Here is an 11,659-nt window from a genome sequence, read left to right on the forward strand (position 1 = left end):
GCAAATTTAGAACCGAGCTAAATGCTAATATTGCTAATTACTGAAATGTGAGTAGGCTGTTTGGTTGCTGGGCTTGTTTTTTTAATTCCCAAGCTTGCCAGCAGTGTGTCTTATGATGTAACTCTATGCAGTGCTTCATGGCAATTTGACAGAATTTAGGCAAGATTATCCATCACCTTAAAATTCATCCTTATGATAGAAAATTCAATATTTTATAACTATTTGTAGTTACTAGTTTTAGGATTAATAATGGATGTTCCGGTTACCAGCAGCTTTCAACAGATTTTATTTCAGCAGGTGTATAAAAATTTAGTCCATCAGAATGCTATAAAATATGTAAGTTACTGCTAGTCTTTAACTGGTGCTGGGCTGCACCTTATCTGAGGCAAGTACACTGAGGCTGATCTTACGTGTAAGGCAGGTCTGGGAGTCACACACAGGGTCTCCCTCTGCCTCCAGTATTGGCTTCCCAGGCCTGCTCAGAATTCATCTGTGATCCTGTGAATGTGGAATCTTTTTTACATGTTTCCACCAGGAAGAAGGCTGCAGTTTATTTATGCTTCCCTCTAGGATTGCAGAAAAAAACACAGCTTTAATCTCTTCAGACTTCTAAGGTTAAGGATCCATGATAGGTGTGGCTATTGAGGGAGAAGGGCGATGAGCTTATTTTGTGGAAGAGGAGCTTTTGGTGGGATTTTTTTTTTTTTTTTTTTTTTTTTTTAAATCATGCTGTGATAAATGTATTTACAGCACAACCTTAGAAAGAGATGTAGAGGCAGAATACCAACAGTGAGTCAGAAGCACTGAGAAGGAGAAAGAAACATTTCAGTTAGCTGCTGATAGAACTACTGTGCGCATTTAGGAGGCAGTTGCAGTTGCAAGATGTGAGCCCCTTCTTATCCGTTACTAATGAAGGCAGGATGTCAAAAATTGCACTTGTGCCAGGAATTCTTACTGCTTGCTTTTGAGGCTCTTGCATAGAACGGTGGCTTTTTAGAATTCTGTTTGTTTTTATACAGCTTGTATACATACAGTTTAGACTTTGAATTTTTAGGAGCTGTACACCTAATAAGAAGAATCAGAATCCCTTTCACTGACATTTGACAGGCTCTTCTACAAGTGAAAAATACCACTTTTGTTGTAACTTCCAAGTGACTCTCGATTTTATCTGAAGTATTTATTTTTATATAAGAAGTTTAGCTCTTAGTGGTATCTGATTTTTTTTCTTGTGAGGTAAAGTACCTGTTGATTTTTTTAGCATTTCTTGTGCCTGGTGATTATCATAATTACAGAAATAATTGTAGCACTAGCTGCAAAACATGTCTGTAAGATTAGATGCTCTGTTTATTTCCTTAGATTTAGCTTTTAGTTTAGTTTTTAGATACCTGGTGAAAGTCTTACTTAAAAAAAATTGAAATCAAAATAAAAAAAGCACCAAGCAGTCCCTGTACTTTTTACTGTAGAAGGATCACATACCAGCACTTTTGGGAATGGCCACAGCCTACATGATCTTGAAACAGACTCCACGAGCCAGAAATCATTTAAAACGGATTTCAAAAATGAGCTGGAATCCCATTGATGCAGAGGAGTTTGAAAAGAGTTGGCTTCTGCTTGCAGATATATATATTCAATCTGCAAAATACGACATGGCAGGTGAACTTCTAAAACGATGCCTTCGTCATAACAGGGTAAGTCAATGCACATTGAAAGTAACCTCAGTACCTTTCTATTTTAATTCATCAAAATGTTTACTTTTCCTTTGAAACAGAATTTTGAAATGTATTTATTTGTTCATTTGCCTGGTATTTCACTTATTAAGGAGAAGCAGACCAAAACAAGACAGGAAACTGTCAGCTTCACACTGGAGGGTAATAAACAAACCTGTGAATTCTGCGTAGTCATTTTTGTTCATGTTCCGTAGCAACTTAGGCAAGTTTCAGCTGAGGAGACTCTAAAAGCTTGGAGTGTTTATGAAATGTCAGAGATGCATTTTACTGAGTCTCACAAAACTGATGAAGAAAAGATGTGGCTGTATAAATTTTGGAGACTTGCCCCAGTTACTGTGATGGTATCTTCATACCTTATTTTTAAACGTGTATGTTCACAAGCCTGCTGCGGTGCAGGATTTTTTTTTAATGCTGATATTAATCTTTTTTGTGGCAATACTGTCTGGTAGATTGTCAGGGGACAAGGTCTAATATGTTGTTTACCTCAGGGTTCCCGAGCAGGCAAACTGCACAATACCCTGCTTTGACTGTGGGAACAAACACAGATCTTAGCTTGTGCTTATTTTTCATTTTGATCAGCAAAAAGCTGATCATGTTTTTCTGTCTTGACTTTCCTTCACGTGAGACAGTCCACTAGGCTGGTGTTCCATACACACTCTGCTGCAGTTTCAGGGTACTGTTTATAGAGCACAGATTTGGTTTAGAAAATGACATGATGCTTATACTTTTCATTATTAATTCATTAGTATAGAAGGTCAGGTTCATTATTCAGTAACATTTTAGCAGCTTCTGAGAGAGATGTTTTTTGAACACTTTTTATTTCTAAATATAAAATTGAGAGACAGCTACAACAGTTCTTTGTATAGTGATATTTTGTACTTCTGCCGAGAGGCCTCTTTAAAATAGGATGTGCTCAGTTTCAAAATCCATACAGCTGGAGGATAAACACGGGTCATATCCCAAAACAAGACTTATTTTGAAATAGATGATCTGTTGAGCAGGTGTATACCACGAATGGTGCTTTGTTGCAGAAATTGCCAAGTGTAAAAGCATATCCTACCAAGTAATTTGTTTTCTTCTAAAAAGTTTGAGACCCATGAGGGACTTAGATAAACGGGCTCTGCTTATGGCAAGGAGCACAGCAGTTTAGAAGTGTGGATATCTGGCTCTTTGCAAAGCAGCACAGGAAAGAGTGTGACTTCTCTCCAAATTGCATTCAAAGCTGGTAAGCTGCAATTGTGCTATACAAAGAGATGTTGAGTAGTTTACATCTTAACATATCTTGTCAATTCACAGGACAGTACTTTGTCAGGACAGTCACCAGTTTGGAAGACTTGATTGGATTGAGAAAACATGTTACTGTGATTCATTAGTTTTTAGGATTATTTTTAACAGAATCAAATGACATATATATACAATTTAAGTAAATATGTTGAGTGAAAATTTCATAAAAGCCTAGTGTAATTTAATAAGAATTGTTTTGGATTTTAAAATACTTAGGATTGGTTAGTAAGATCCCAGTGAGCAGACTGTTTCTATGAAATTGAGGCTTCTTACTGATTACTTGTCGATTTTGAACTTTTTGTTTTGTTTATCATAAATGAGAGAGGAAGTATATTTTTATCCTCAACTTTCAGGCATTCCAAGCTGATCCTACTATGCTGTGATGTGAAAGGTTTTTATCAGTAGATTTTGAAAGCCTAATTGGAAATTGTAAATTTAAAGATGGAAGGTAATTTAAATATCAATATTGCTTTGCACTGTCTTTGTAAAAAAGGTGCAAATATTTTTGTCTTGAAAATGTTTGACCTATTGTCAGGATGATTATATAAACTGCTCATAGTAAGGGTATACAGTACTTGGGTTTTTTATTAATTATTTTCCTGCTTTATGTACTAAATGTAAGATTTCTGCATGGATTACTATATATTTCATATGGAGTTTTATTATGGAGTTAGATGAATTTATATGTATGTAAACAAGGCTGGTATTTTCAGCTAGTACTTAACAGTTTTTTGGAACCTGCTTTTCAGATGCTTGTGACTTGCTGCTTTAGATTCATAAGAAATGAAATACTTAATGGTTGATTTTTCTCTTTAGGTTACTTGTGACTATCTTTAAGCTTTAATTGGAAAGTTATAATGTTAAGCTATTTCCAAAAACAAAGCTGTGAACATGCTTTCTTAAGAAAAAAACCCAAACAATATTTGTGGAAGGTACAACAGTAGATTTGAAATGCAGGTGTGTGGGGTTATTATTAACTGAGAAAGGTGTCTTTTTGTAGGAATCATTGCAGTGGCCTCTGTGATGAACTCTGTACTTGACCTGGAGTAGTGCATAATTCCATATAACTCTTTTGTAATACAGATACTTTAAATCAAGACTATCGTGTCATCAAAGTTAGGACAAGTATCACTTGTGCTTTCCAGTTGTATGGCTTTGGAGTATTTTAGCAATTAAGTTGTCAGTATTATTATATGCAAGCTTCCCTAAATGAAATTTTGAATGAATATTTATATTTTGCAGTCATGCTGCAAGGCTTATGAATACATGGGATACATAATGGAAAAGGAGCAAGCATATAAAGATGCAGCAATAAATTACGAGATGGCTTGGAAATATGGAAACCAGACGAATCCAACAGTAGGCACGTATATATTACCTATAACATATGATTTTGGGCACTATGGTAGGAATGAAACAACTACCTATTACTGGAAAGACTGCTTTTAATTTTCCATAGAAATAAAGTGTCACTGGCTTTCCTCACATAAAAACCACCAATATTTAAAGGTGTATTGAACAGTCACTTGGAAAGCCCCGATGGCAAGAGGTAGCAGCTTTATGATACTTCAGAAGTTTCTGCTTATTCTTTTAGTACAAGGTTTGATCTGAAAGTTTTGGTTGGCTGTTTGTGAACAACTTTCTCTGTATGTGCTTTAATTATGTATTTATAGTAATCTACTGTTTGTCGTAGAAAGTCTTTTATAATTATATATATAGATGATGGTGGCAGGTCATTGATTTATTTCATTTTTGATTCAAAATTCAAATTATATATATGGATCAGGTTTTATGTACGTGAGTGAGGATTTAAAAAACAAATTATTTTAAATGTCTTTAAATATATCTATTTTAAGAAAGATGGCCAACTGAAAACTTGAGGCACCAGTCAAGTTCCAATTTGGATAACAAATTGAAATTTGCACTAAGTTGTCACGTATTAAGACATTTGAAATGTAGGAAACCCTTTGTGAAAGGGATACATAGGAAAAAATGCCATTTTCTTACTCAACATCTAGAATCTGTTCGTAGGTCCCAAGACTGGTGGTTGACACAAATTCTGTTCCAGGTTTTGGGATGTGTCTATTCCCCCTTGGAACTACATACAACTTTTAGTCTTTCATCTGTGCTCTTTCTTTGTGCCTTGTGGATTTTTTTAGCATTGGGATGAGACAGTCTTTGGCATCAGCTGAAAAACCAGTGTTTTTTAAAAAAATATTTTAACTGTTACGCGCCTGAACTGCCAAACATTTTGTGTCTTTAACTGTAACTGCTGGATGTTGTAGTGGTTTGGTTCATGGTTTTATCTAAAATGATCTGTAGATTAAAGTAGTATTTTATTAATGGGATTAAATGTTTGTGGGTTAGCTCCTGCTTTTATAACATAGTTCTGAAAATGCACATACCTGGATGGATTATCAAAACTGAATGTGTTGGGAGTCATGTACTGTGAGTCAAAAAATTAGGAGGATCAAACCAGAGGAAGGAATATATCAAAACCAGAAAAAAAAAATGAGTTTGGGTGCAGTAATTTTTCCTGTAGACGGAGCCATGGTGGTTGTTGCCAAAATATTGCAGTTGTTAATCAAATAAAATGTATTAGAAAGAAGTTTTAATAGTAAAGAGCTGTGATTTTTTGAGTTTGTACAGAACATAGATCAAGATTTTTAATTTTTTATTTTGAATTCCTCTAGAGTGGTAATTCAAAAAATTACAAAACCTTTTGATGTCTAGATAGGAGAGTTCCTTACTGAAATTAAACTGTGAAATAGTCTTGCATACAAAAGAAAGTGTTATATTAAAGGTACTTTGTGCACTGGTTTCTAGTTTTGCATTACAGCATTGTGAGGATTGTCATGCATTAGAATAAAAATGGTTAAAGCAGCACAAATTTCCGTCTGGCAAGTGAAGCCACGCAAACTGGTATCAGATCCTGTATTTGCCAGTGAGGGTAATTTTAAAAATGAAAGATTTAAAATTTCAAATTTTGGAAATTGCATGCTTATAATGGGTTTTTTTCTCAGGCCTAGTCTCTGTCTAGGCTGACACACTTGAGCTTTACCTCTTAGGTTGAAAGTATCAGCCTGGCATGTTGCTATGTGAATTAGCTATTCCACTTCGCTTTCTGTATTAGTGGTACTGAATAATGATTCCCTAGTTTGTTATCCCTTTTTTTGTTTTACTTTTGTCCTTTAATAATGGAATTACCTTTACAGAGGGACAGTGTATTGCAGGCCACAGTTAGAAACACTGTGGGGATACCATAGTAATTGAAAGAAGGCAACCATTATGTATTCCCTCTAGTAGCACATGCTCTCCAGAATAATGTCTCCTTTTGATTCAGACATAGCTATCAGTGTGTAAAGGCTTTTATTTACTACTTGAAGTGACTTTCAGTAGCAATTTTGATCATTACCAGGCTTATATGAGACAACAGTAGAAAAAATCATACTAACTTTGGAAACACATGGTGACCCAAAATAAATTCAAATGTGTTATTTTTGTTACTCAATACAGACACTGAAATTGTTGCTTTTCCTCTTCCCCCTCTCCCCTCACCCCTTTATTTACAGGTTACAAGCTGGCTTTCAATTACCTGAAAGGGAAGAGATACGTTGATGCAATCGATGTTTGCCATAAGGTAGAATTTGTATATGTGTTTAATACTCTGTCTCCTGTAGCAAAATTCTTTTACATAATGACCCTTCTTTCTTGGTTGAGTTTAGATTTCTGAAATACATAGCTTAATGTCAGAAAAGTGCCCTGAAAAGTGCCATGTTCTATTGAATGAAATATCCTCTTCATAATCTGCTCTGTCTTGAGCTCCATGGAACCAGATAAATAAAAGTGAATATCCCTTCACTATCATATGTGAAGGGATATTCAAATGGCACCATCTTCTTTTGGCCATGTGGTTGCAACTTGGTGAATCCATACAGAAGTATAGCTGAAAAAATTTATCAAATCAAATATTAGTAGCAGAAGACACTGTTAGAAAGTAACTTGAGGTATTATCTTTATACGGTCCAAACATAAGCAGAGCGAATGCAGAGTAAGAGAAAGAGCTACTATTAAAATAATAACATTATTAATTAATAATTATTCATATTAATAATAAAATAAGTTAAATTTGCTCTTTTTGGGAGAAATAAAGATAGTTAGGAAGGACAAAATGAAGGATAAGAGAGAAGAGGGAGTTGAAGGGAAGAAGATGAAGTAGGTAGACTATGCTAGAAAAGAGGCAAGGGAGTGAAAACATAGAGGCAGTTCATCATTGTGAAGAAAGTATGCTTAAAACCTCAGAAAAGTCTCCAGAGGTCCCTTCTGATTCATGCATTTCAAGCCACCCAGAGACTTTATCCTTTGACCCCCGTGTCTTTTACATCGAGGTGAAAAGACAGTGGAAGTGAAGCAAAGTGTCTTTGATAGAGCTGGTTTTGACTTGCATGTGTGGTGGTCTCTATCCACAATTAAATATTTGTACATTCTTCAACTTGTCATGTTGTTATTTTAGTTTTAAAATGTGTAAGCTCAGTGTTGAGGGGGATTACCAACTCAGAACTTTTAGGCTGTATTGTCTTTTGACAGGTCCTTAAAGCACATCCAAACTATCCAAAGATCAGGAAGGAAATACTGGACAAGGCCCGTGCATCTCTAAGAAACTGAACTTGTTTTTTGTATGACTCATGAACTTCTGCTAACCAGGTGTCGGAAACTATGAATGAAATACTGCAGTGACAGAGACCCCGTCGGCAAAAAAATACTGTGGATATGATGAATTTAACTATATTAAAGATCTGGATTACTTTTATGAAAAATCTGCAACACTGAAAGAAATTGTATTTTTTCTCATTCAGGATAGAATACCGTTCCCACGTGTGTTATGTAAAGTATCATCATAATAAAGTGTTATCAGCATTATAAAAATGTTTTAAACATAAAACTCAGTATTTTGTTGTGTTAATTTCAAATAACACTAAGACAACAACCTGTCTTAGCTAGTGGAGGTGCATTTTTAAGATGCTGGATTTTAGTTCATGTAAACCAATACTTCATAATTACAGTGTAATCTTTATTAATATAGGTATATTTCTAAATTATGAGGGGGTTTTATTTCTACATGTATTAAAGGCATGCTTTATTTTTTAAAAAACCTTGGAAACAAACAGCTATGTGCATTGTTTTCAATTAAATTTATATTTTTAAATGAAAATGTAACAGTTAAAATTTAGATCTTATGTAAATACTCAGTAAAGACTTTCATAGATCCTGCAGGTCTTATGCAGAATTTACTTTCTGCTCATGCTGTTATCCACCTGTCAGATTTCCAAGAAGAGAACTTTCTTAATTTGTAGTGGATAGTCTTTCAACACTGTGTATGTAGACAGTATAGTCATATATGCAGAAATCAGCACTCATTTTGTTTGATCTCTATAAAACATCTTTTTAGGGAAATAACTTTTATTACAGGGGATTATAATCTTGTCTCATACAGAATATACCTTTGAATCTATAGGGGAGCAGTAGCGTGTCATGAATGAGTGGAAGGAAGGAGAAAGATCAGATTTCTTTTCACTGATGCAGAATTTTTGAAAAAACGCTTGCTCTTCTGTATTTGGTTTTCAAACAGCACTTGGTGTTGTATGTGTCTTACTAGAAAATAATGTTTTGGCATGAAAAGCAAATTCTTAATGGCAGTGATTACATTTATATATTTTATAAGCAATTTCTGTTTTGAGCTTTTCCTGTTGACATTGTGTAGAGTCACTTTCAGTTTGATTTTTGGGTTTCCTTTTAGGACAACTCAATGTTAAGGCTACCAAAGAAAGCCTGTTTACTGTTGTATCTAATCTTGCTTATCAATAACTTGGTGCTGTATCTTGGGGAATTTTTAGCCTTGTTTCCTGAATATGTTGAGGTGCATCACTTAGACAATTATGCTGCCTGCCAGGTGGTTGCTAGGTCCTGCATTCCAGTAACATTGGAGCTGTTGGTCAGCTAAACTAAAATGAATAGATCTGTCTCAGGACTATAACACTTCTGCAAGATTTGTGTGAATATTGGAATGGAGAAGAAACTCAAGTAAGTAAGAAGAAACTCTAGGAAACTTCTTCCCTAGGGATCCTTGAAACCTAGGGTGTGGCTTTGTCCCTTCTGTTTGAGTGCTAGCAGTCAGTGTGTACATGACTGTACCAGGCACAGTACGAACCCCCTGTTTTCTGCCTAAGTTTTACAGCATGACAGAACTCAGAGGAGCAAGATCTAGTATACTAAGGAAAAACATGGAGTGGAATGAGGAACATGGGAAGATCTGGAATAAGCTGAAGATGGGGGGAAGTCTGACAGGTGGGCTGTGGGGGTCAGTAGGTTGTAAATTCTTAAACTATGCTCATTGGTGGGGTTTTTGTCACTGTTAAAAGAATAATGACTTATTGAGGCAGCTTCTAGTAAAACAACATTACTTTGTACACAGCCTTATTCATGCAGGATCAATGTGTTGTTACTTCCTGGATAGCATAGGAATAACATTTAGCTGAACCTCAGAATAAAAATAGGTGCAGGATGTTTTCAAAAACATCAAGACATCTGCATCTGATTCGCTTTTCTTGTAAGGTGGACATCAGCCTTTCATCAGCTGGGTGTGACAGATTAAGTCATGACAATAAGATGCAGAAATCAGTTACAGAAATCAAACGGAGACTTCAGGCTTTCTGTGGCTAACTTTTGGTGAAGAGTTTTATGTATACACCATGCAGGTAAGATTTCTGAATTCCCATTAACCATCTAGGCACTGGTGTCTTTTTATAGCAGAGGTCTTTAAAATAGGAGTACAAATGAAACACATCTTTGGATTGCAGTTTTAAAAAAAAGGCTGTAAGTAGTCTTTCAGAAAAGAGAATCTTGCTTTAATATAATATTCTCAGAAGAAATAAATGTCCTTTCTGTATCACTTTTGGTTTTTATAAGCAAATTAAATATAAGCAATTGTAAGTTTTCCTGTGCTGCCCTATTTTTTTTTCTTACTTTCTCTGCTGAAGAAATGGTCTGATGTCATACCTCTCTGCTTTTACTGTTTCTTACTTTAAAAATGCATGTTCTGGTAGTTTGGTGGGGGTTTTTAGCTCCTTGATAAGTGGGTTTGAATGGAACAGACTTCTGGGATGGAGGAGAGTCAGTAATGCTGATTTCAAAGCCCTGCACTCTTCAGTGTGATGTTGCTTAGCAACCCATCTTCCAGTTTTGCCTTTGATGAATAAAAGAGAAGAGTGAAGCTGTGGTTTCTATTGATTCATTCACTGGAACTGAAAATCTAAGCATCTTGTAGCTATAGCAACATAAGCCATAGGTGTCTCTTCTCTCTTGTCCTCCTTTCATCTGCAGGTACAGAATGCCTAGAATATCTTCTAGAGGAAATGACTGTTTTCTGTTTTAATTTGCAGCCTTTTTTTTAGATTTGTACCAGTGCTAGAAAGATGGTCTAGGGAGTATCATTAGGCAAAAATAATTACTATAAATAGCTAAAAATAACTGAACTAGTAAGATTCTTAACAAAGATAGAGTAGAAGGAATTTGAAGGGGTTTTCTCCCCTGTTTCTGGACTAAGTTTGACTATTGCAAATAATTTCTGAAATATGGCTACAGCAATTTTTAGAAAGGCTGTTGATTTCCTTAAATCAGGAAGCTCTGGTTTAGTAACCTAAACTTTAATATTGTTATTCATTAAATGCGTGAGTAGTTTTATAAACATACTTTAAACAGCTTATAATGTTATACAATTTGCTGAAGATTTTTTTTGAAAGGTGACATTTCAAGGAAATCTCAGTGGCAGTGGCTTCTGGCTCTTTCATATACAGTGCTGAACAGGGGAAAAATAGGAAAATAAGGAAATATTTCATTAGCACGTACTTCTCCATCAACTTATGACTATGCCACTTTTCAAAGATCTTAACAGTGATTTTGCTATCTAGCTTCATTTGCTCTGTGGTTTTACCTCTGGCTTCATCTTGCAATGAAATTAGAACTCTTAGGTTTTTGCGACATTGACCTGTCATAAAATGTTGACAATTGAACCATTATTGCAAAAATCTAATGCTTTAGCAGAGACAAAAAAGTTGTTGCTAATTATGTGACATGGTGCTTGCTAAGAGGGAAGCCATGTGCATGGTCTGTCTTGTTCTGAAATGGAGTTTTCTTAGATACTGTTCTTGATGTTTGGTTGGGGTTTTTTGGGGTTTTTTAAGGAGTCAGTATGCCTTTTAATGCAGGCACTTTTTTTTGGGAAACAGCAGGTTTTTAAAAGGTTGCTCTAGAAAGTTGCCTTTACTTGAATTTTGTGCTACAAAAGTTGAGCACTGGCTATGCCTGTCTCAGGTAATGTACTGCTTAGCAGAGTTTAGGCATCAGCTGTCAAAAGTCATAAGGAAGTATTTTAACACCCTAGAAATAACAGAACCCATGAATTGTGAGAGATTCTAGTCTAAATCTTAAGTGTTCCTGTGCAGTATTAATTCCTAAAAGAACTGGCATCACCATTTTTGGCACTGTCGTGACACAAATCAGTACAACTACTGCCAACTCCCCTTCCACTTGCTAAGCACCTTTAGATACCTGCAGTTCAGCAGCTCAAAGAAGTTTTGAAGTGCTGGGGT

The 11,659-nt window shown here is 35.4% G+C and overlaps 1 protein-coding gene across 2 annotated transcripts in view; it reads left to right on the forward strand.

Moving 5' to 3' along the window:
* Window positions 1–10,264, forward strand: part of TTC21B (tetratricopeptide repeat domain 21B) — a 37,778-nt gene extending 27,514 nt beyond the window's left edge. The window contains exons 24-27 of one of the 2 annotated variants that reach the window (XM_066190016.1): window positions 1,464–1,688; window positions 4,254–4,374; window positions 6,584–6,651; window positions 7,599–10,264. In XM_066190016.1, coding sequence (XP_066046113.1) covers window positions 1,464–1,688; window positions 4,254–4,374; window positions 6,584–6,651; window positions 7,599–7,676 — 492 coding nt within the window. In that variant the 3' untranslated portion in view covers window positions 7,677–10,264. Of the gene's footprint in view, window positions 1–1,463; window positions 1,689–4,253; window positions 4,375–6,583; window positions 6,652–7,598 lie in introns of those variants that run through there. The other variant, XM_066190017.1, reaches the window with a different exon arrangement.
* The last annotated feature ends 1,395 nt before the right edge of the window (window positions 10,265–11,659 follow it).

This window comes from Chamaea fasciata, unplaced genomic scaffold, assembly GCF_029207755.1.
Source record: "Chamaea fasciata isolate MVZ Bird 193981 ecotype frontalis unplaced genomic scaffold, bChaFas1.0.hap1 SCAF_8, whole genome shotgun sequence".
Lineage (NCBI taxonomy): Eukaryota > Metazoa > Chordata > Aves > Passeriformes > Sylviidae > Chamaea > Chamaea fasciata.